General features: G+C 38.3%; 1 protein-coding gene across 1 annotated transcript; it reads right to left on the minus strand.

Annotated features, from left to right (window-relative positions):
• On the minus strand, nt 1–26,951 carry LOC131933883 (leucine-rich repeats and immunoglobulin-like domains protein 3; the record flags this gene model as incomplete). Its single annotated transcript, XM_059290389.1, has 9 exons — nt 26,534–26,951; nt 24,286–24,357; nt 15,064–15,135; nt 10,830–10,901; nt 1,911–2,048; nt 1,137–1,280; nt 642–785; nt 427–498; nt 1–72 (listed from the first exon to the last, which is right to left on the minus strand). Coding segments are annotated over exons 1-9 (971 nt in total), but the record flags the coding sequence as incomplete, so codon positions are not given.
• Between the last annotated feature and the right edge of the window lie 491 nt (nt 26,952–27,442).

Consider the following 27,442-nt stretch of genomic DNA (forward strand, 5'->3'; position numbering starts at 1 on the left):
AGTTTTTCAAGATTCTTGCACTGTTCCCAGGCATCTGCTTCTATGTGGTCTATTTTATTGTAAGTCAGGGATCTGGGAATGATTAAAAGAGTGTTGGAATTAGACAAAACAAAACTTTCATTGATTATATATTTTGGTCTAATCACACTGACAGTAGGTAACACCTTGTAAAAACCATATCAAAATATGTTCTACAAGTTGAACTACTGTTTATGATAGTCTTGTATGACAAATAGTACTAAAATGTTCTTGGCCTCTTTACCATGTAGGCCTATATGGTAGCTGACAAATGTATTATTGTGTCTCAGCCAATTAAGATTAACAAACAAAACTTGTAGCTCAACAAACAGAATAAACTTATCCCTTAAAGATACATACAGCCAGGGATGGTTTAGAAGAAAAAGAAACAAAGATCCAAGTACTTACAATATCTTCAGCCTCTGTAAACCATAGATCCAAGCCTTTGTGATGTTGACCAAATTGTTATTGTCCAATTGTCTGGTGAACACAAAATTTAATAAAAGTTAGATGCAAATTTAGACATCCAAAATTGAGGAGAAGTTAGAATGCATGTTAGGATAAAAATAAATAATAATTTAACTCTAATTCTGTTAACCTGATGACTACACTCTGACACTTACAAGTTTCTCAAAACAGACAAGTTATAGAAGGCGCCATCACGAAGAATCGAGATCTCATTTTTCTTGAGCTTTAAAGAGGTCAGCCTTTTGAGTCCATGGAATGTCTTCCACCTAATAATCTTGATCTTGTTCCTCATCAACTCCCTAGACAGAACAAATGGTATAGAAGTTACTAACTGGCTTTAGTGGCATGGCCCAGTTATGGGTAGATAGATCTATTTGAGAAAGGTACTACATGTTGATTTGGGAAGTAATATTTGGGGGTTGCTTGCCGCCACATATACATAACATGACTATTTAACGTGCCATCAAATATACATAACTTTTTACTGTGCGATCTCTTAAAAAAAGTTATGACTGTATCAAGAGGAATTATGATACTATATGATCTATTGTATACAATATTGTTCATATCAACGAAGGTCCGAGGTTTAAGTGCCCCCCCCCCCCCCCCCACCACCACATTTGAAGCATATGCACACACAAGGTACTCACAAAGTTTTCAAGACGTTCATGCCTATGAAGGCCCCAGGTGTGATATCCGTGAGCTTGTTCTTGTTGAGCTTGAGGGTGAGCAGAGCTGTTAGGTTGGCCATGCTTCCCATCTCCACAGCAGCTATCTGGTTGTTGTCCATGTTGCTGCACAACACAATCAAACATTGACATACATCTACAACAACATTAAACTGAGTGTACATTATTCTAGACAGTTTACCCACTGCATTCTATCATTTCTACAATAACTGTTTAGACAACAAAACCAAACATTGACATACATCTACTACGTCATTGAACTGAGTGTACAACATTATTCTAGACAGTTGACCCATTACATTCTATCATTTCTACTATAACTTTTATACACAACACAATCAAAAACATTGACATACATCTACTACCTCATTGAACTGAGTGTACATCATTCTAGACAGTTTACCCATTGCATTTTTATCATTTCTACTATAACTTTTATACACAACAAAATCAAAAATTGACAGACACCCACTACATCATTCTAAACAGTTCACCCATTGCATTCTATCATGCTAAAATTTTCATAAATGTTTTTGAAAATGTAAAAAAACAAACAAAACAAAACAACAACAATTTAAGCTATTTTTTATATACTTGAATCCATGATGTTATCACATAGAAGGTTAAGAGTAACATTAGTAATTAGACAATACTAAGATGATTTGCTTGAGTTGAAGTGTAGTGTGAGTGGGGCAGGAAGTGATTCATCCAGAGTGTGATGAGGCAGTGACTTACAGATGAGTGAGTTTACTGGGGCCAGGAAAACTTCCATTAGTGATGCTCAAGATGAGGTTGTTGCTGAGGTCCAGACTCTGGAGGTGAGGTAGCTGGGACAAGGCTGAGATAGAGATGCTGACCACATGGTTGTCAGTCCTGCAACAAACAAAGTTTTTACTCTATAATACACTATACAGAACAGGGGAAAATACAGAGAAAAATCTGGAAAAAGCATGAAACAAACAAAGTTTTTACACTGTATTACACTATACAGAACTAGGGAAAATACATAGAAAAAGCTGGAAAAGCATGCAATTTATATTGCTATTGCTTTTCATTTAATGGGCTATCAAAGTTATACTTAGATTAAACAGTCGGGATAACGTTCTTTTATACTTGCAGGTGGATACCTGTTATCTTAAAACTATTGTCTAAATACAAAAAAAATGTTTAAGTTTATTTAAACAAGGTTGTGCAGGTATTTTAAAACCTGCATTTCCTTAACAGAAACACGTGTGTGGTGGGCGTGTGGTGGTCGAGAGGGGTGGGGGTTGTGGGATTAAAACCAGTTCCAGTGACAGATTGCCCGGGCAGCACACCTGGCTCTGCCATAAAAATGTAAGCTTTATTTGTCTTTAACTGCCATACACCAGGTGCCACATGGCATTCAGCAGGTAAACTTAACATTTCTTACTCAACCTTTTCTCTTATATTCCTGTAGTAGCTATAAACCCCACATGGGAGTGCCAGTTTGTGTGCATGTATTCTGATCATAAACACCGAGGTGCCCCACTTGGTTCAACCCTTGTGTCTTCCAGTACACCCTCACACATGTTAACTGCCCCAACATTTACAACACTAGGTAGTCACCTACAGATATAAATCCTCCACAACACCTGGTTATAACCTGAAGAAACTAACACTCAACCCTTGTGTCTTCCAGTACACCCTCACACATGTTAACTGCCCCAACATTTACAACACTAGGTAGTCACCTACAGATATAAATCCTCTATAACACCTGGTTATAACCTGAAGAAACTAACACTCAACCCTTGTGTCTTCCAGTACACCCTCACACATGTTAACTGCCCCAACATTTACAACACTAGGTAGTCACCTACAGATATAAATCCTCCACAACACCTGGTTATAACCTGAAGAAACTAACACTCAACCCTTGTGTCTTCCAGTACACCCTCACACATGTTAACTGCCCCAACATTTACAACACTAGGTAGTCACCTACAGATATAAATCCTCTACAACACCTGGTTATAACCTGAAGAAACTAACACTCAACCCTTGTGTCTTCCAGTACACCCTCACACATGTTAACTGCCCCAACATTTACAACACTAGGTAGTCACCTACAGATATAAATCCTCCACAACACCTGGTTATAACCTGAAGAAATTAACACTCAACCCCTGACAATAAAACCTGTCTGAAATATTTCTTTCAGCTATAAAAAAAAAGATTGTTTTAACATAACAGCAGAATTTAAACTGTCAAAGTTGGATGTTTTTTTTTTAGTATGTTCCCATTCACAATTTAAAGGTTTTATTTTACTTAAAATTATATCCAATGTTTTTTGTTTGTTTTGGCCAGCTAAGATAAAACTTGGTTAGTTTAATTAATACTGATAGGTTAGGGTCCAGCTAGTACATGGGATCTTTCTGCTGCTAATACATGGGTTAGGGTCCTGCAAGTACATTAGTACATAGGGTAGGTTTCTGCTAGTACATAGGGTAGGGTCCAGCTAGTACACCAGTACAATGTTTAGGACCCTGCTAGTACACTAGTACATAGCTTAGGGCCCAGCAAGTACACTAGTACCACCCACCTGGCTGACAACTGGGCAAATGTATTGCTTGCATCCAAACTGACACTTTACAATTTTATTTATTTCTTTGTTTATGGCCCTTCTTTCACAACCTCCCCCACTACCCCAACCCTTGTTTAAGTTTTAAAAAAAAAAAGTATTTGCTTAACCCTCACCTGATTTACAGCCCTGTTCAATCTTTAACCCCACCCCCACCCTTCCTCGGATTTAAAAGGGGCATCGAGAAATAAAACATGGGAGAAAAAAAATGGGCTATAAATAAGCCCTGCCAGGGGAGGTAATAAACCACCAGAAGACCAGTCGAGTCGGGAAGGGGGATAAACAGCATGTAGCTGTACAGGTCTGTGACAGTGTTTAGTAGCGACTGCCAGCAACGGGAGACGAGGGCGTGAGGAAAGCTTTGAACCACCCGCCGGTGACACGATTTTTACTCGCGTTTAATGTGGCCTGTCTCGACTGGACCGGGTAAGCTCAAGAGGGTAAAAACATTTCAAACGGAAATAGTAACTTGGTTGGTTTTTTTCTTCTCCTGCGATTACTCACACTATTGTTGCCCTTTGTACCCACTCCATTTCCTTTTTTTTTAAAATGACAAATTAACAAGGGGTACAACGTGTTGATTTTTTGCTCAGTTATTTAGTTTAAAAAAAAAGAGACATAATAAATATTATTCTAACGAGAACAAGATGTAAGTGTCCAAAATGTGATGACCACCCGCCCGACCCTAGAGTAATATCAGAGAGATGCCCACGTGACACATCAACTGGCCTAGAATTTTTAAAACTTCACTCAAAGGTTTGAGTAAAGTTGAGGTGGTCTTGGCCATGTCAGACAACTACCACTATAAGTTAACCACTCTGGTTAGTGCTGGTGATAACATTAAATTTAATCAAATTAAAAAAACTGTCGCAATTTAAAACGTTAGTATTTCCAGTTTTTTTTTTTTAAATAATTTAATTTTTCCCCCCATTTCAACAGAGCCGACTTTTGAATGGGCCAATTTATCGTGCATCATTTAATGTCAGGCGGCGCTTCTCTATCCCGCCTGGCAGCAATGATAGAGCCAGCTGTCCAACACAGGGCCCGTTTGACCTTTGCCTCGTAAACCCCAATGTTGACGTAGTCTGACCCCGCCCTTGATTGGATAATGACCATGATGGAGACACACAATCACCAGACATGTTAGAGCTGTACGTCACCAGACATGCTACAATATTCAAACAAAACGGCGCATCGCCCTGGCCTTGATATACTGTAGTACGGTGAAATTAAAATCACAATATCTACAGTGAGCAATGGTACCCATTTTAGCGATACACTACCTACCCCAGGGTACCCATTCAGTGATACACCACCTGTCCTTAGCACCCAGGGGGCTAAGACACACTACCATCGATGAGAATGCGTCCCCAGTATTTTACAAGGCAATATCATGTTACGTAGTACACACATCAAGACACGTGACACTTAAAACATAAAATTTACTACATAATGATATCGTTAAAAAATGACCGTCGAGGCTAACAATATTTTAAGCGCAGTTTAAGATCCTATTTACGTGGTTTGTATTTGAGTGCACGCTTGGCTAATCCTAGAAATACAACCCAAACGTCAAGAGGCCCTAAAGCATAATCTAACCCCTGCAGTAAACTAGTGTAAAATCCCGAAACATCGGTTACGACCGAGGTGATACATGTTAGTGCGTCTATGTGAGAATACATGTAAAAGGTAAGCAAGGGACATAAGTGAAATGGAAACTTTCTTAGAGAGCTCTTCAAAAAGTCTCGACCAATGGGATAACACGACTCAAGCAGTAAACTCTGTGCTGCAGTAATAAAACTGTGGTAACAGGATGGACCGAGAGAAGGTTTAAACCTATGGTAGTGAATGTAGCAGGGGTGTGGTGAGACTGTGACAGAAGAGGTTTAAACCTATGATAGTGAATGTAGCAGGGTCGTGGTGAGAGTGTAACATAAGAGGTTTAAACCTATGATAGTGAATGTAGCAGGGTCGTGGTGAGAGTGTAACAGAAGAGGTTTAAACCTATGATAGTGAATGTTTAAACCCACGATAGTGAATGTAGCAGGGTCGTGGTGAGAGTGTAACAGAAGAGGTTTAAACCTATGATAGTGAATGTAACAGCGTTGTGGTGAGACTGTAACATAAGAGGTTTAAACCTATGATAGTTAATAAAACAGCGTCGTGGTTAGAGAGTAACATAAGAGGTTTTAACCTACGATAGTGACTTAACTAGCCTGTATTACAAGACCTTAAGGCGTGACTCACCACTGGCGCCGAAAGTGTACTTGAGGAAAGGGATGAAGTAGAAAGGGGGGGGGGGGGGGGGGGGGGAGGACAAATGATTAGACACAATGCGAAGACTAGTGGACTGTCCATAAACAAATTGGCGACGGTCACCAGTGGCTAGCGACGGCCACCCGAGGCCCCCGGATTGTGAAGAACCCCGGGAGATGAGGAGGGGAGTGGTCTGAGGAAGATGGCTTCATGTTATGACATGTTCAGACAATTATTCAAGGGAGAATCATTTCAACCCACGTGGAAAGTAAATAACGTCTCACGTGTAAAGTAAAGAACGCCAACAGTTACTGACCAACTACAGTGGCGTTGGAATTGGGAAAAAGAAATCGTGTTACCATGCAATGTTTTAACATAGGTCACGCTGCCCAGTTTTCCAAATTAGCCGGTAAAAAAACCTATCAAAGGGACAAATGAGACGATGTGAGCAAGAGGATTGGAGAGGTCCGCGTGATATAGTTGAGGCGGCTGATTACAAGCCCAGTGGCCCACGATGTGTGTCGGACGATAGCTCACGCTAACATAAATGGGATGTGAGATTTTAATGAAAGATCGTCTGGTTACGTGGGCGGGATTATAGAAAAAACTAATATAAAAATAGAAGAAAAAAAAAAGAAAAATACAGACATTTTCTCTATCAAACTGGATAAAAAAAAAGCAATAAAATATACACAATGAAAAACAGTAGAATGGAATAAATAAAAATATAAAGAGAGAATGGAAGCCCAACCTAGACTTATGGGCTTAATAACTTTTTAAACTTTAAAATTGTCAATTATATGGCGGGAAATAACATTAAGAAATAAATACTAAAGCGTGCGCATATTCTTCATGTGCTATGCACAAAAGAAAGTAATATCGACTAAGTTAATTTTTTTTTACAGCATATCAGGCCTGTCTGTGTGGTGTTATAGGCTCGTGTCCACCCCAATATCAGGTCTGATGTGTGGTGTTATAGGCTAGTGTCCAGCTTAATATCAGGTCTGATGTGTGGTGTTATAGGCTAGTGTCCAGCTTAATATCAGGTCTGATGTGTGGTGTTATAGGCTAGTGTCCAGCTTAATATCAGGTCTGATGTGTGGTGTTATAGGCTAGTGTCCAGCTTAATATCAGGTCTGATGTGTGGTGTTATAGGCTAGTGTCCAGCTTAATATCAGGTCTGATGTGTGGTGTTATAGGCTAGTGTCCAGCTTAATATCAGGTCTGATGTGTGGTTTGTGTTAAACTATCCTGACAGTTCCTTATGTAGAGCAGAGTTTCTTCCCGAAAAATTTTTACCGCCCCCCCCCCCCCCCCCCCCCGAACGAAATGAAATTAATATATTTTATATAGAAAATATATACTTGTAACAGTGTCCGCCCCCCCCCCCCCCCCGAAGAAAGTCTACCGCCCCCCCCCCCCCCCGAAAATTTCAAGTGCCCCCCCCCCCCGGAGGAAAAAGTCGGGAAGAAACACTGATGTAGAGGCACCTTAAAACACAACACCGTAGGTTTCTCTACATATTAAAATAAACCAAGGGTTACACGTTCGGCCCACCCCCACCCCTCCAGCATGTGAGTCAGGCAAGCCCGTGCTAACGAAGACGTCCAGGCTTTCTTCTGTTTTACATCTTGTTTACACCCCGGCCTCGGGACGTTGTACATTTTTTTTTGTTTTTTTTGTCCTGGCCATCCAAACGATCTCAGTTATCACATCAAACAAAACATATCCCTACCGGCCCAGCGCTCGCTGCCGGCGATTAAAAAACAACACGCGATTTGACGGCTAATATTATTGCAGTCCCAGACTGCTCCGGTTTTTTTTCTAACGTCATCAGCAATGGAGCTGCCGACATGCTCGCAGAAATGATGCTATAAACAGGAAGTGAGAGAGTTGAGATCCCTCACACCCCCAATTTATCCCCAGCCCTCCCATTTAAACCTCCACCCCAACACAAATCCTATGAGTGTTAAAGAAAACATTTCATTAGAAATATAAAATTTAAAAAAAAAAATATTTTATCAAACTAATAATCATGGGTATACCCACGTATGCCTTTGTTGTGCTATAATCGCTCCATTTCAAACACGGGGAAAATCTAACCATTTGTTTACCATTAAGCTCGCCTTGGTTTTAAAAAAAAAACAACACGCCACCTAAAATAAATAAGTTCAAATAGAGTTTGTGCTGTGGTGAGTGTGATGAGAACGTGATTATGTTTTGATTGAGCCACGGTGTTACTGAGCAGGTTGGGAGGCTAATGAAACCTAGAGGAGCGCGTCTGTGTAAAGGATTCGTTTACCTTGCGATATTTATCCTACAAAGATAAAAGCCTCAACTGGTTTTTTTTTTAAACGAAGGTTCTTTTGCAGTTAAAGTTCCTTTTTAATTAAATCCTTCCTCAAGGGGAAAAAACAAAATTTTAATTAATTGTGTATTTAAGGTAGATATTCTTCACAGGCAGAAGTAATTTAATTTTTTTTAAATATATAAACTATTGAATGGAACTCTTGACAGAAAACAGGAAATGCTAAATGTAAATAAAACAACTTTTAAAGAAAATATAAGCAATCTATAATTATCTTTTCGGCTAGTCCCAGACAGCATAATAAACACATTAGCGGATAGCGCAGAGTTAACCACATATGTCAGGTTTAATGATTGAACACACGCATATGATATCTCGTGTCAAAACTAGTCACGTGGTTACCGTAACAAACACATTTTGGTCGAGATAAAATAGTTTAAACCTCTGCAAGTGTTTAGGAGAGTTGGAGGTGGGGGAGGGGAGGAGAGGGGTGGAGGGTTTACAAGTGGTGACCAGAAGAGGTTCATGGCCTGCCCGAACAATGGGCGAGCGCGGTCAAGGTTAGTTTTGACCCCCCACTTAAGATACAACAAGGACTGATGTACGCCCTAATTCACGCCATTGGGCCGCTAGTGTCTGTGCTGGAGGAAAAAAAATCTCCCCCCCCCCCCGTGTGTGTGTAGCGTAAACCAAAGGCTAACACAAAGATACATTTGTCAATGCTCCCTCTGTTGAGGACAATGTAATATATTTGCTACACTGGTAAAGGCAGGCGTATACAGAAGGTTGATAGACAGTGACACAAAAACACAAGAATCTACACTTTATATATATATATATATATATATATATATATATATATATATATATATATATATATATATATATATACAGTTACATACACACACGTAGACACGAATGCGTACGGAGGAGAGAATAGAGAATTTTCCGCTTGGTGCACACGAGAGAAGTCGCTATGCCGTCAAAAGGCGTCTCTCCGCTGAGCCGAGGTTAGAGATAATTCGATGTCTTCCCAGCAGGCTATTGTCCGGATGCATGCCTATACCATGTCAATCGTAATGCAACACCAGGGGGTTCCCTACAGCTACGTATTATTTCTTTCGCTCCAAAAACTTCGCTATGGCGCAGTCAGATACGTTTTTTTTTAAGATAATTAATAAAAAAATATAAAAGTAAAAAAAAAAATGTTTAACGTGATTTGAAGAAGAAAAAATATATAATAAATGAATCAACAAAGACGGTGCTGCACTCCGCGAAGTATTGGAGATCATCGACAAGGAGGACAATGTGATCCCACATGTAACACAAGAACAATACTGGCTCGGGTGGTGTGTCTTTATCTTTTGTTCTGATCCACCCCATGCTGGGGCGAACCCGCTGGAGACAGGGCGTTTAAGACTGAATTAACAGGGGAAAAAAAAATCTAGATCAGACAGTGGAATAGCATGATCCCTGACCGAGATCGTGGCTTACAATATGTGGCCTTGTGGTTGGATGTTTTTATATACACGAATTGTGACGGTTTCCGAGAGTATCAGCTCGACTTATAAGGTATTACATTGTTAGGATAAAGTGGTATCACAATACTAATAATAATTACAACTACGGGTAATTAAAAGTCGTTACGTATTTTTTTTACACCAGCCTACTCTCATCAATTGAAATGACGTGGGACATCGTTGTCCCCAAGTTTTCAACAGCAGCCCCTTAGACTTGACACGTGTATCATTAACGCCAATGCAATTAACAGATTAGTAGAGCGGATTTGTAAATTGTTCTACTCATAAGTATGAAAAAAAAACAACCTCTCTAATATCTATTAGCTATTTTTACCACGCAAAAAAAAAAAAAATCACGTTAGTTTTACATACCGAAAATAAAGTCGTTAGAGCTCTTTCAATTAATTAACACTCGATTCAAGTGAAAACCTTTCAACGATTAATAATAAGCCAACAGTGGATGTTTTCGCTAATGACTGCCATTAAAAACTGTGCCAGCTACGTGGCCTGTTCTACGGTATGTGAATAATGTAGCCTCCCATTTAATTAACTATGACGGCATTTTAAAAAAAATAGGTTTCAGAAATGCAAAGAGAGGGTATTATAAAGGATAGAAAAACCGTATGAAGAACAGGATTTTCAAAATAGTTTTCTTATAAAACTTATTCCGTGTACAAAAAAAATATTCTATTGATGTCGAATTTCCACCAAAACGTACCAAACAGACGATTTTTCACACTTCAAAGATAAACTTTTTCAAAAGAGAAGTCGATGGCATGTCTTGCATATACATGCATTTTTCTTTTCAACCCTACAAAAATTCTCGCGTTTAACCCCACACAGACAACACTTTAACTTTCTACTAGTTGTCTGTGTTTTGTTGAAGGTGAGGCCAGAAGCATATGTGGGACCAGATCCCCAATCAAAGAACAGCCAACCCGGGGATTAGAAACCAAGGCAGGACTTACATGGAGAGCTCTGTGATGTTCAGATGTCGCGAAAACCTCGGGATCTCCGTCAACTGATTAAAATCCAGTCTCCTGTTAAATAAAAAAAAATCAGAGTTTTATTATTGCATTTAAAAAAAAAAATCCTTCCTGCTCAGAATAAACAGGTTCGTCGTGATAAAAATGCTGCGTGTAATACATGCAATTGATCAACGTGCACACAGAGATGGCAGACACCAACAGAATAACAGCTATCAATCAAGGCGTTGAGAGAAGAAAAAAATCGTGTGGCATAAGGCTCAAGCTGGATTACAGCAACAATACAAACGATTGTAGGTGCCCTAAGCTCCTTGTAATTTTGTGTTTGTAGAATTCATTTCGCAGCAACAACGAGTTTTTATTTATTTTGGCTAGCAGCTCCAAACGTGGTATTGCATTAAAATAAGTAATGAAATATTTGCATTAGCTTGTCAAGTTCAACATTCTGGTTAATAAAATATAAACAATCACACTTGAGGGATATGATTAGAAATTCTTTAGGTAAGATCTCAAATGTCCGACAACAGACATCAAAGTATGGGTTTCTGTAAACAACATGCACTTTATGATATCAAGTGACTAACGTTGAAAACGAGCACGGAATTTATGTTCTAATTTTTTTTAAATAGAATATTTTAACATCAAAGATACATATGTAATGCTAGCTTATAAGAAATATTCACCGTAAACTGATTTTTCGTGATAATTTCTATGACTTACGAACTTTTCTGTTTGAAGTCTTTATTTAATGCCCTAACTCTAGTCTTGCTCTTCACGATTGTGTTTGTACTAAGGTTTCGATACACATATCATCTGTATGGATAATCCCGGAAAAGTGGCACCCCTGCATATGAGATGCCTTTAAACATTCTCATTTTCATATAGATTTATCTGGTGAAGTCCCCAAGTAATAAAATCGCATACTGTGTTCAACTGTAAATAATATATGTGAGTTTTCACTAAGCAAATTGTAAAAAATACCGAGAGATCTTCTTACGAAGGATACTTCTACCTTAACCAGTGTTTTCATTATCATTGTCAGGGCTAGACCTAGATGGATGAAGGTACGGCTAATCTGATGGGGGAAAACTAAAAGCATTTACATGTTCGTGTCACTTGTAATATGTCTTAAATTTCACACAATGGGCATTTTAAAACGGGGTAACATCAAACTACACTTGTCTCAATTAACACGTAACGTAATGGCAGCCATAAACCCAGGTCAATTTGAATACCAAACGCTGTCTTCTCCAATTCAAATAACAAACAGCACACTAGAACACTTTGTCTGCGAGGAGAAGGCAGATTAAGTTTAATCTAATGTCCCACGCTCTTAAAACGAAAGAAGAAAATAAAACCCCTGAGGTGAATGGGTGGCGGGAGAGTGGGTGGGATACACAGGGAGGTAGCCATAAACTACACCTTTTCCGGCATAAAGGCTTCAGCTTTAATTTGCATCCACCAAAGGCAGGGGGAACATAACGGTGTGGGGGAGGGGGCGCTCTTGTGTTTTTAAAGTCTAAACAAATTATCTGGTGGTAACAAACACCTCGGGGTACAATGGAATCAATTTATGTTTGGTTTATAGAGGAAACGTTTTGCTGGGGCGCCGTGAGAAATTTAATCATTCATTAATTTTCACCTTCCTGTGTCTGTCTAGGTTAGGTATAGACAATCAAGTTGCTCACTGTGTTTTGATAAGAACAGACGCTATACTTTTTCTTTTCAAACCATAAAACTTAAATATTAAAACACCAGATTAATATGGAGTAAAAAAAAACAACAACAACCCGTTTAGCTACACTAGGTTAAGCCATCGAATACTTTTTCGATTTCCAGCGATCAAATTATTTATTTAAAATCTCAGAGAAGGTAATTTTTAAGGGATTCTGTCCCCTGCCCATGTCTTTAGTTTGAAAATGTAAGAATGATAATCTGATTTTCCTAAACCCTGCCAATGGCTTTAGTTAAAAAAATGTAACAAATAATCTGATTTCCCTAAACCCCCAGCCCCATCAAATCCACGACTTATCAGCGCATGCAGCGAGATAGGGGACGTTTGCCTGTAACCTGAACAGACCATGGCGTGGTTTTCTAAGGGACCCAAGCAGGGGGTCCCGCTTGTGGATGCCGCGAGTATTTATTTACTTCCCCGATCCACCCGCATGTTCAATGTTTATCAAAACCTCTAATACCCTAAAGTGTAATGAGTCACGTTACATTTGGCTATCTAAATTTATTTTTTCCACTATAAAAAAAAAAAACCCAAGCTTATTTAAATTGACAGGTGTGTGTATATTTTGCAATTGTTTGAACGGGCGTTCTTTTTTTTTTTTTGTAATCAGGGTCTGTTTATCTCTAGTGGTCTGGGTGGGATCAAACCGTTTGACAAGCGAGCACGCCACACAACCGCAGTACGTGGAAACTATTCCAGCAGCGCTCCACGTATGAGGGCTGGTACTACCCCCAGTGTTTTAATCCTACCACTCGATCCTGTTACATTTTAACACAAGTCCTATATATATATATATATATATATATATATATATATATATATATATATATATATATATATATATATATATATATATATATATATATATATATATATATATATACACATATATATATATACATATAGGCCTATATATAGTGGTAACAACAGACAGTGTGCTGCCAGAGCAATAGTATGGATTAATGTTGTTGGAAGTCTTTTTATCTTTATTGAAAAAAAAAAGTTCTGCAGTCGCCTTCTTGTGCAACCCTCTCAACGAAAGTATGTAAACTTGGCCGCTTATCTTGGTTCATTTGAAAAAGCGGTGACAAGATAATTTTTTTAATGTACATAAAAACGTGTTGCCTATTATCTAACTTAATCTTTTTTTATGTTAGCGGACGCGGCCAAGGTGTGATAAACTGACACAGGAGACGCAGAATGTGTCGTTGAATTAATCGTTAAAATATATACCACTGAAATATTCAAGTATTGGTCATAGATCTAGTTTTTTTTTTAAAGTGTGTGCTGTATGTGTTAGCTGGTTGTCATACTGTACTGAGGTCAGTTGTCTTTGACATTACAAGATAGCCAAAACGTCCTACTTGAGATGTTAAAACGCGAGTTTTTAAAATCAGGTTTTCATATTCGCATTCCAAAGTGCATACTATGAATATATACCAAGAAACGGTAACAAAGCAGTGGCTACAATATCAGACCAAGATACAACGCCACTAAGTTCAAGTTTTGACCAAACTCAGAGATACAGCACCCTAAAGTACTCGGACTACACACCCGAAAATACTAGCTGTGACTACACACGAAGAAAAGCACATCTATTAGAGATGAGAAAAACAACAACAACAACGAAGATTGCGTTGGAGAGCAATCAGATGGCTAATCTAACGATTCTCAAATTTGAAGTGACAGTTTCACACTCTTCAAGCTAGTGTGTGCTATCTTTGGAAATTTCCTTGAGTGGGGTCAAATCTAGTCTGCGCATGAACCCTAACCTGTCTCTTTATCTCATTAGGACATGAACAAGAGGTTTGTGTCGTCCAACATTCCGAGACTATCACTATCCCCCACCCCACTCAACTCGGCTTCTCGTGTTCGGTTTAAAAAAAATACACAATTGAACTAGCCAGATATGACAGTAGGCTGACAATTAAAAAAGCCAAAACTCGGACAGAGAATGATCTTTCACACTCTTCATGTCAGACGTATCAGTGAACATGTCAAGTTAACGATCTGGGGTGGGCGATAACAGAACATTGGCTGGTGACCCAAACTGTACAGGAGGGGGGTGCTGGATGGGTAAGGTGTGTGGGTGCTGGATGGGTTGGGTGTGGGTGCTGGATGGGTAAGGTGTGTGGGTACTGGATGGGCTGGGTGTGTGTGTGCTGGATGGGTTGGGTGTGGGTGCTGGATGGGTAAGGTGTGTGGGTACTGGATGGGCTGGGTGTGTGGGTGCTGGATGGGTTGGGTGTGGGTGCTGGATGGGTAAGGTGTGTGGGTACTGGATGGGCTGGGTGTGTGGGTGCTGGATGGGTTGGGTGTGTGGGTACTGGATGGGCTGGGTGTGTGAGTAATGGATGGGTTGGGTGTGTGAGTACTGGATGGGTTGGGTGTGTGAGTACTAGCTGAGCAGGACTATATGTTTGAGTAACAGTCTGTTGACAGGGATGACGAGGCTTATAAAAACACAAAAATCATACTTACAGCTGAGTTAAACTTGTCAGATCGCTAAAAGCTGATCCATCGATAGATTTCAACTCGTTTTTACTCAGATCCCTGAGGAATAGAAATAAACCCAATTTTAAAAATCAAACACGATAATTTTCTTGCATTATAAAAAGTAAAAAAAAAAACAAAAACAATTCATGGACGGTGTAATAAAACAAGTATAGGCAGGAAAACGAATCATCACTGTAACAGCTTAGTGTAAAGGTGAAGACTAATACAAGTCAGATTTGAAACCAGCTGCATGTTATTACCTAAACTGCATGCATTGCGGCCGTTAAGGTAGCCTTATTGAGTATTTACACTAAACTTGTAGCCTGTGGGTGGCCGGCAACGACCTGTGTTATTCTGGCAAATTATTTTATTTATAGACAAAAAAAAACGCAAACCCGAAATGCAGGAGAAAGATAGAAAATCAAGTGAAATAACACCAGGCCGGAGTAACCTTTCCAGCATCGAGCATATTTCTCGACACCCGGAAATTCTAAGACGGTTCGGATGGGGAAAATCATAGCCACACAAGAGTGTGTCATTCATTGTGCCAGAGATTCTGGTGGGGCTCAGGCCACAACCCAGTACACTGATGTGTGTTATGTTGTGTAAATCTTGATGCCCGAATCATTATGTACTTTTGGGAATAAAATAACGAATGTAGATATATATTGCTACTGTCTATCGACTCGTGCTTACATTAACATTAATTTATAATCATTTTGGGGTTTTTTCTTCAGAATGTGTGTGGTAAGTTAAATACTTTTGTGGCAGCAGTAAGTTTGATATAAGACGCCCGAGTCGCTACAGACCTAGAAGAGACACTACTCGCACTAAGCAACAAGATACCCCCTCCCCCACCTGTATTCTAAGTTAAATACTTTGGTGGCAACACTAAGTTTGATAAAACAGGACACCCGAGTCGACTCTACAAACCTAGACACTGCTCGTACTAAGCAACAAGATAGACCCCCCCCCCCCCCGCCACCTGTTCGCCACATAAAACAATGCCGGCTTCCTTCCCGTGGTGCCAACGTCTCCCATCGCCCCGTATCCCCCTCACATGCTGACGGCTCTTGTGTGAGTGACCCGCCGAGTACAGAGAGAGATCGTGATAGGTTGAAGGATAAGAAGCAACTCGGGGAGTTATTGATGGAATATGAGCTATTAGTTGGTCTCGCGAGAATAGGTGCGGTGGCAGCTTTTATCACTTGTGGGTTAACATAATCGATGCACGGCAGACATGCAGTGAGTCTCGGGGAGATTGAATTTAAGCGAACCTTGACAATAGTTACAGTATATGAAGATTTGGCTACATTATATCTTTATTAATAAAATGCGAGTTTTCTTAACTACATGTGGGCTGCTTATTGTTTTAATTAAATTTTATTTTCGTGCCTCATAATTACTGTACACCAATTTAAATAGGCAGGTAATTGAAAAAAACAAGTGTTCAACTAATTGCTCCGTCCTCGAGGCATCCAGTTGGTGAAGCAGTTTCAAAACCTGGCAGTAATTCCCCCAAACTAATTGTTAACACTTTGCCAGATCCCTTTCATCCTGCGGCCTTTACAAAAAACCGAGCCCCTTGTTAGTCAAGGGGCTCTGGTAACCACCTTGGGTTACAAGCTGGAAACACCGGGCCACAATGGCAAGTTAGGGCAGCCCATCTCAGTTTTACAGTAGCGAAACCAGATCCATTGTCACAGTCAGACGCCTGACACCGGAGACTTAAACACCCACCCCGCCCCTCTTTTTTTTTAAAAGCTTACCACATGGACTAAACACATTTATACTCAGGGGCGAGGATTAGACGTACAAAGTTAGCGTTACTAAAGTAGGAAATGTCAGAGATGTAGGCAGGATGTATATATATATATATATATATATATATATATATATATATATATATATATATATATATATATATATATATATATATATATATATCATAACAATTTGAACATTTTACTATTATGGTTTATGACATAAGTTTCTTTAGAAAGTTTAGGTACAGAATGTGACACGTGCGTCAATAATTGTAACTTAACGTGGGACAGCTGTCATACTGTGCGATCATGGAGAAAAAAAAGGGGGGGGGGAGAATTAACGCCCCCTGTCTGCGGCACTGGTCTACACCAACCAGGTGGACGATAGACTGAAGGAAATAAATTCTCGAGCAACGAATTTCCCCCACTATTTGATATCTAAATCATCATTAGCCTAAAATGATTACTGCCGTTGTCAAGGGGAGAGAACGAGGCGAGAGACTTAATGAGAATCGATCTGATCTACAACATGACGGCAGATGAAGCTTGATACAGGGGAGATACGGGTTTAACTAAAAGCAACGTGTTGATGTGGTGGTAGCTAGGTATCGCAACATGACGGCAGATGAAGCTTGATACAGGGGAGATACTGGTTTAACTAAAAGCAACGTGTTGATGTGGTGGTAGCTAGGTATCGCAACATGACGGCAGATGAAGCTTGATACAGGGGAGATACGGGTTTAACTAAAATAAAAGTAACGTGTTGATGTGGGGGCAACTAGTGGGCGAGCTACTCGTGGGCGTCTAGTGGTTCAGGCTAGTGCACACGGCCATTTCACAGCAGGGTACTGAAGGCTGGCGTCAGTCGCCGCCACAGCGCCGGACAGTCAGCACGACGCCAACAACGCGACAGCGACGCTGGCTTATAACCAATTAACACCATTCAATTTTAACCACCTTTCACTTAATGAGCATTAATTCAACCTCAATTAAGTGTCAAAATGTAGTGTTTAATCTGCTTATGAATGCGATTTTATTTTTTAAAATTCCCTGTCAAGCCAGCGTGGTATCATGACCAAATTTAATTTTTCTGACATATCGGGTTCTCACTCATTCAACTAGTGTACAGATACCCGTGTATGAAGGTGTCACCGACACGCCAACATTAAACCTTAAACGTGCAGCCCCGTGTAGACGCCACATAGCCCTGGCTAATCTTTATATCTCTATCAAAGAGACCGAACGCTCGTGAGATACTATCGGCCACCATTTCACCTTGCGCACTTCTTGCTGCACTACATTTTTTTTTAAAAACTTCATTAAAAAAAAAAGAAGAGCTCACATCTCTACCACCGAAGTTCTAAGTGTAAGGTTTGAAGTTTTTCCGTTACCATGCTTTGCTCTCACCAGGCGCTGGCGTGGAAAACCTATCATAACCGCTGTTGAGTAAAAGCATTTATTGGCAGAAACGAAGCCCATTTTTTTTTGTGTAGCGCAAACTCGGCCAAGCAGAACTCGGTGTTGGAGAACCAAGCGAAATCAGGCCATGCTCAAAATGCTTTTAGCACATGGAAGCGAGTCTTAATATGACAAGAAGTTTTTTTTTTATGTTACCTGCTTCAAGCTCCCTATTAACGCATCCTCTCACCTCACTAAAACCACTCATCGTGTTAGAGTAGTTAAGTCTAAAATACAAATTCAGACCTAATTACGCCAACAAACATTCATTACGCTGGGCTTTCAAGTCATACATAAAATATATATCGTTAATCTTTTTTTACAAACTGGATGTTTAAAGTATTAAGCTAATCAAAAGAAAAAATGAGGGATGGTAGGAGGAATATAAAACTAAACTAAAACCAATTAATAATAAAAGTAAGAACACTTTAAAAGATATAACGAATAAGCAATTTCTAAACAATCGACTAAAATTGTGTTTTAAGAATTTAAACATGTCAATACTGTGAGCGGTGTTGTATTTTCTAAATTATGTAAGTTAAATATTCTCTTTACGCGTGACCTACAACACTCTTAAAAAAAACTTTTTAGGGTGTTAGGATATATATATATATATATATATATATATATATATATATATATATATATATATATATATATATATATGTATATATATGTATATATGTATATACATCTATATATATATATATATATATATATATATATATATATATATATATATATATATATATATATATATATATATATATATATATATATATATATATATATATATATATATATATATATATATGATATATATATGATGTATACTTTTAAATATGAGTGAGCATTTATCTTGTGCTGCTGATAAAGAAGAAATGTTACACCCTGCTAGCTTGTCAATAATGTTTGATTAACTGATAAATAATACATGCTATCTATGTCATGTCTGCATCTCTAATCGTGTATAGATTTACCGTCGACAGCCGATATTATGTGTACAAGTACCTTATCGTGATCACAATACTTTTGTGAGCAGTATCGAGTCATGTATGTATTAGATTGACACATCGATACATGTTGAGCTAGTATCAACACGTGTGTAGAATGTATCTGACTAAGTACCTTATCGTCATCACACATACATTTGTGAGCAGTATCGAGTCATGTGTTCATTAGATTGACACATCGATACATGTTTAGCTAGTATCAACACGTGTGTAGAATGTATCTGACTAAGTACCTTATCGTCATCACACCTACTTTTGTGAGCAGTATCGAGTCATGTATGTATTAGAAAGACACATCGATACATGTTTAGCTAGTATCAACACGTGTGTAGAATGTATCTGACTAAGGATTCTATGGGTGGCAACGTTGACTCAAATAAAGGTGTGTTAGTACTCGAGACTGGATGACTAGGGTAACAAAGAAGAACCCCCCACTACAGGTAACACCAGCCCAAATCTGGGGTCAATTTGAATACGGTTTTGTAGAGGACACTTATCGATGGTGTTTGAAGAGAAGGAGGTGGGTGAGTGAGGGACGCCCCCCCCCCCCCTGAATCCACCGGAGGGTAGAGATACGGTTGATACAGCGTGGGGGAACATCCAGGTTGACAGGAGACCGCAAAATATATTGGCACAGGACAAGAGGCCGGCACCCGATAGGTGAACGAGGCGGTGAAAAGGTGTGACAAAGTTCAATCAGTGAATGGCGTGCCGGATTTATTTGAAGGAACGGCAAAGTGTGTGTGTACAGTCTCGGCAAGGAGGGCGGGGGGTGAGGCAGGAGGAGACCAACGCTGGGGTTGTTTTTTTTTTTTTTTAAATTATTCATCGCGCCGAAAGAACGATAAGCTAATACCCCACCAACAAGGTTATCTCGGCGTAGATAATAAGATATGTGGGATTAGTGAGTTTGTCCACGGTGAGCACACAGCAGTGCAGTGTGTCAATACACCATCGTCAACGCCTCTACATCACATACTGATGTACGCTTTAAACTCAGAACCAAATATTTTGTATCTTTCCTTATTAAACTAAAAGAACGTGTATACTTGGTGATAAAATTGTTATCTGGGTGGAGAAGTGGAGAGGGGGCTACCACGCTGACCGAGCAGCGGGTTTGTACGTTTTATTTTAAAACCCCTGAAGCCACCACACACACCTGTTTAATCATTGCAATCCTTGTTTACCTGCCTTAAACTTGGAACTATTTGTTGAACGTGTTTGAGTTAAGACGGGCTGACACCGGCGGGGTTAAAGGGTCAGCGGTAAAGGGGTAGACTGACGGACAGTGACAACACAGGCAGCCTAGGGGCCTGACACGGTGACTAGAAAACACTTCAAACGCATGGATTTTTATTCATACTGGACATACTTTTACTATATTGGAAAGAGGGAAGGATATATATATATATATATATATATATATATATATATATATATATATATATATATATATATATATATATATATAATATATATATATATATATATATAATATATATATATATATATATATATATATATATATATATATATATATATATATATATATATATATATATATATATATATATATATATATATATATTTAGATTATACACTAATAACCTTAAAAAAAAAACACGTATACACGGCTATTTTAAGTCTCAATCACAAGAAGCCAGCCCCACCATCCCCGCCCCGAGCAGACTGATGAGAAAAAATGCTACCAGCAGAAAACAGATGCAGTTGAGCGCTTCACGTATTCAAATGGCAACATCATTTTGGCTAGGAAACAAAAAGTCAGCTTTAGCATGTGATTTACATAAACGGCTAAATCAAAACTACATTTACGTCGACGAATCTCATCGGAATGTTCGAAACAGCCGTGTACTTAAGCACTGCATGTCGAGTATTCACCCCGTTGCCAACAAGAAAACAATTCGCAGCTAGAAAGCTGTCTATATATCTTTTCATAGAAATAAAATCATACGTTTTTCAATATAGATCTAATTGAATACATTAAGAATAAAAAAAAATGTATTTTAAATACACTAACGATATACATCTCTCTCTACAACCACCCCTTCCCCCCTATTTGAACGTACGCATATTTAAAAAAAAAAAAGCCGAGGAAGGCAAAGCAAACTCTTCTACCATCTCGCTCCGTGGGCTGAAAAAATAGCAGTGGCGCCACCACTACTTGTAACGTCTGTAACAACAAATTTTAATGATTAAGCCCCTTCCACAAAATTTATTTAAGCTTTATTGCGTAAAAACAAGATTCGTTAGTTTTTTTTCTTCTTCTCTTCTCAGCTCCTTTCCCCTAGAGAGCGTCGTCCGTTATTTTTATACGGTTCGGTTTCGATCTTTTTAGCCTAGATGGTGAATGTAGAAGACTCGTGGAGAGAGGGGGGGGGAGAGAGAGAGGGGGAAATCGGCAACTTGTATACGTATTTCTACCTGAGGCATTAAAGTGTTTATAAGCCGATTGTAGCAGGGATATATTTATTTAACATTACCAAACGGTGTTTTGCTTAGAGTAAAATAACATACTATTACAGGACTAAATATGTGAGCAGAGCATGCATGTAAAAAGCTTTGCACATAACGCGCAGTAATGATATCGTTGTGTGATCTAGCCAACAGTAAAAACATATCAGTTTTTCACAGCTAAATGTATTACGTTTTACAAGCTAATCTCTTTCTAAGCCCTAGCCAACATTAACAGCATATCACTCAGTCACAGCCAAATAAATGTGTTACGTTTTACTGGCTAATCTCCACAGGGTCGTCACGTGAACTGGGAAAAAAAACCCTCTAAAGCGGACAAAGGTTTTTATTTAATAGCATAGAAAGAAAGAAAAAAAGAAAGTTTTGAAGGAAAATCGGATTTGTGTCAAAGCCTTTCATAAGCATGACTACAGTTTTGAAAGCGGCGAGGGCGACAGACCGTCGCCAGAGAGCCGACAATTAAGTCGTCAATACCCCCGCACAAAATTTTAATCAGCTCTTAATCTGCTTTCAGCACAAGCTGTTGGTAGTCAAAATGTTAATCATCGAAAACAGTTTTTCTAAATCCGTAATCGATAACACTGTTTTTATAATCAATAATAGAAAAAGATACTTTAAAAAAGTAACAAAAAATATTTAAGAAGTAACTAAAATTAAAATCCTAGTTGTCGGCGTGTAGTGTGTAGCCTTTTCCCCCCTTGAAATTTCTCATTCCATACAGATATAGTAATAAACATTTCTTTCATATGATCCTCGTATTCTTCCCCGCCCCTCTTTCCTCCTATTTACCAGGTTTCTGGTATCTGGCAATAGAGAGTGAACGCTCTTTCAATCTCCACCCCCCCCCCCCCAACTTCTTTACTCTCAGTGTCTCTGGCACGATTTTTCGCGGTTTCCAAAGCTTGTCAATAGGGACCCTTTCTTCTGTCTCCCCCGACTCAAGTCACGGCGCATTCATTATACGGCTCTTCACGAGTTCGGGTTATCCATTGAAATTCACAGCCAACTCCGATACACACTGAGGATATGACTGAGGGGAAATAAGGAGAGGAGGGGCGTCGAGGGGAAAGAGAAGGGGGGCGAGAATGTATTTTTTTAATCATCAAGGCGAAAATGATTCAAATACTGCAATTCTATTTCAATGAGAGTAAAATGAAAAACTTTATAGTCACGTCGGGAGGGAGGATGAAGGTCAGCTGTTCTTTCAAATAAGCCCCACATTTCGTTATTGCTTGAAGCAGCGCGCATTTCTAGGCACACTTTAAAATAAAACGATCCAAAGTAACTAATACGCGTTGTTTTTTAATGGGCCTGAGGATTATTCGCGGTCAGTGGTTTTGTATTGGGAGTGAAAATAAAAGTGAAATCAGACATGTACTCTCTATAGTATACCTCAGGCCGGTAACGTAACGAGCGTTATAAACATCCCCACAAGAGGAAATGTTTTATTACGCTTAAATAGAAATGAAAGAAGTGAATACAATCCCTCACAATTTTTTTTAAAACCAGTATACGCACGCACGATCGCACCGTTTATTTATATACGACTAAAAAAATAGCAATTAAATATTTAACGTTTAAAAGACGAATAGTGTATCCAGGCCATAATAGAGCTACTCAGTTTAGGAAATACCTGTAAAATATACAACTAAATAGCGTAGTGCTCGGAGCAGATCGCCAATTACGTTACAATAACAGAATTCGAGGAGGGATAGTGGTGTTGATGTAGAAACCCACGTAAATGCACCTCCACCTCCCCCAACCAGTCAATAGGTTACGAATCTTGGAAGCTTTAACACTATGTACAGATACATCACAGGATAGGATGGCAGAGGCGTCGTTGGCTGCCTGATTGTTTAAGGGGTGTACATAACAGGTTGGAGATAAGATCTACATAAACAATTACGCAGGGAGCGAGTTCACACCATTTCGTGCAAACTTGGTGCGGCCCGCATTGCCACGAGGCAACACACACAAAAACCCGGCTATACTGCCATCAGTAGCCTACGTACTTGAACATGACTAGGTAGAATTTACTAGAACTAACTTTATTGACACAATGCGTATTTAAATAAAGAAGGACCTATTGGTTTCATTTCTTCAATGGCCGGCATGTTACTTGACCATACTAAAGTAAACCCGTGTGTAAAAGAACTGCTTTGAACTTCAGATTTCCTCCCTGACCTTTGAAACACATTCGGCTCTGGTTACTTTTAACGTCTTTACCTGCTGACCACAGAAGAAACGCATTCCACCCTCAAAAGCTAAGGCTCTGACTGACCACAGATCCTTGCTGCAGTGAGGAGGGGTCAGGGGGGAAGGAGAGAAAACTGACTTCCAATAGAGTTAGCAGGGAAATAACTACCTTCATTTTGAGTAATTGCGAAGAAACTGTTTTTACAATGCCCTGGCCCTTGACCATTTTGGTAATGAGAATAATTTTTTAAGTAAAAAAAATACCAAGTAAAATTACTCACAGATACTGGAGATTATGCAGTCCCTTTAAATCATCATGCCTTATTTCCACAATACTGTTAGACACTATCTCTCTGTAGAGTAAAATATTTACATTAAAATGTTTTAATGTAAGCCTTGCAAAATACCATGCACTTTTTATATGCAAGTGTGTAAAAACATTTTACAGTTAAACACAATGCACGTTTTAAACCTATCACTTCACACATTTATTTAACTGAATAATGATCCATCAAAATAAGACCTCTTAAATTTCTCTGACAAATGTTTATAAATTGACATTTAAACTAAAAACTTTAGATTAATCAAAAACAAAAAGACTACATTTCTCTTTTATTTTTGGTAGTGATGTGTGAAGGACTAAAAACCTAAATTATCAATGATATTGAATGTGTACAAGACATTAAACTTTACATGTGGAAAAATTTAAAATGTCATACATTCTTTGTAATGATGATAAATTTCACAATAGAGTATAAATAAATGTTAACTTTACATTACTTAGACTCAGAACTTTACAGTTAAAAATACATATAGTTAAAGATGTATTGATTTTTATTCACATGAAGAAAACAGACTCGACAGTTAATATATTACATATATTTTAATACCAGTATTTATAGAATTCTACTCAATAATGTGATTTAAAATAACACAATTATTGTGGAAATAATTAAACTTATATAACTAGATGGAAACAGGAGGGCACACTGGTCCCAATTTAGTACTCATAAATAAGTAACAATTTGAACCAGCAATTAGTAATTTAAACACAACACTTTGATTTAAAGCCTTTTAACTTAACTATATGGTACTGCTAATTTAAGATAAAACTGATCAGCTGAACTGATTTGTAACAATTTAAAAAAATCGATAGGAAAAACCAATAGATAGGCCCTACTTAATAGAGAGTCCACTTAGAAAAGGGTAATTTAGTAAAAGTTAATCCCTCATGATCAAAGCATTAGCATCTTTAAGTGAGTACAACAAAGTGGTCAAGGTATAGTTTATTATTTATTTATAATACGAGCTACCTGAAATATATATATGGGTTGACATATTTTTTAAAGAATGTGGCTTCGAACAACATTGGTAGCTATATAAATATAAGGAGGATATATAGAATTTATACTAATCTATAGGTCTATATAGCATCGATAAGTATTGCTAATTAGTGAGTACAGAGGTTAGATGCAACAATCAAATAAAATATTGAATTGAAATACTGACTAACCGAGAGGGTTGGAGTAAATTGCTAGTTCTACATGAATTTATGGTTGTGTAAGAAAGACCAACAAATGTAATTTAAATAAAATATTTCACGGTTTGCAAACAAAACAAAACATTTATTTAGGTGGAAAATTACTGGGACTGTGCCAAATAGGCCTATTGAATATTGATAGTAAATTGTGAATTTGTTTAGTTAATGTTTAAGCCTTTGGCCAGGACTCTTCATTGATTAATTCATCAATTTTTAATGTATGCATGCAATTTAAAAATTGTTTTTTAACACAGAAGTTCTATACAAAGTTAAGTAGTTCTAAACTGATTAAATGATGAGGCACGTTTCACTACACCAGGGTCTCCTATGGTTTTTTTTTTTAATAAATTACAAATTAGCACTAAAACGGTCTTTTATTAGGCCTACTTATTTAAGTAAAATTAAGTTAGAAGACTTATTTCTAGAATGTTGATCTAGATCTAGATCTGAATAGCATTCTAGAAATTAGAAATCTACCAAACAATGTAGAGATTCTATCATGGTTTGAGAATGGAAATTTACTTAATTTAGATTTTAGATCTAGACTCTAGTAGTTTAAAATGCAATCGGATTTGTGACTAATCAGAAAAAAACACCAATAGGCTAGTGACATAGAGTCTAGATCTAGAGATTCTAGAAATGACTCAAATAATGTAGAAGAGTAGAGAGGGGCTAAATCTAGCTAGAATCTAGACCTAGCGGCAAGAGAATATCAACAGTAAAATCTCGGTGTGTTCTAGATTCTAGAATTAATTCTCCATTAGGCCTAAATATTAAATAGATCTAGAACCATTTTATAATTTTAAATAATGATCAGCCTTTTCAACATGTAAATACTTAGATCTTAATCTAGTACAGTCACACCGCTTACGCTAAACTATGAATGAATCTTGTAAACACGGAGTCGATACTACAGTAGACCGACTGCTGTGTCGTGTGTAAGGTAGCATAAAAAATGGACTCGTCTGTTTTGAAATAAAAATACTTACAGTCGTGTAACCCATCTTGGGATATCTTTCGGTATGTTCACTAGTCCGATTTTACTGCAATCAACAACACTTCCAAGACATGTGCACGAAGATGGGCATTTTACACTTTCGGCTTGTACAGTGTGTTTGAAACAACACACCCAAACAACGAAAGCAGAACAGACATACAACAACACGGCGGCCATATTGGCCCGACATTGAACTCGATTAGAGCTCCACTGCTGGCGATATACTATGAATAACTGACACTAGAAAGCTTATAAACTTGGTCCGAGACATGGTTTCAAAAGTAATCCAATATTCACGAATGCACAAGTTACTCCATTATATAGTAGAGGCACATTCACAACCTGTCGCTACAGAAGTTTCACAACACACTGAGTAACGTGAGCTTCGCCTCCCACGTTTGTGCCCCGAATGCATTCCTCCAAGTAACAGCAATTGGTGATTGGCGGTTGGTATCACGTGACGCATATATTAACACCCTGGGTTTCGAATGCAAAACATACTGATTGGAAGTGACAAATTGCCGACGGAGCACGCGTTTATCGGTGTCAAATCCATTTGTTTATTCATTCAACCAATCTTTAGCCTTGGATTAATACTTATAATCCAAAAGGGGGCGTTACCAAGTAAATTATAACTCGCCAAAGCGGACATACTGCCCTCTTTTTCTGTTTGGAAATGCCGCTTTATTTTTCTTCCACTTTTCTGCTATGGTAAATCTCGCTCTCAGTGACTACGCGTTTTTTTTATTACCGGTATTTGAAATGAGAATTAATAATTATGTATTATTCGCGCGCAACACTTAATTTGGCGTTCGCGATATTCTTGTATATAATTAACTCACCAGTCATTAACTTATTATCGTAATAAATATTGTATAATGAAAAGTCACAGTTATATCAG

The sequence above is a fragment of the Physella acuta genome, unplaced genomic scaffold (genome assembly GCF_028476545.2).
Source record: "Physella acuta isolate Inbredline_101_S28 unplaced genomic scaffold, ASM2847654v3 ptg002658l, whole genome shotgun sequence".
In the NCBI taxonomy this organism is placed as follows: Eukaryota; Metazoa; Mollusca; class Gastropoda; family Physidae; genus Physella; species Physella acuta.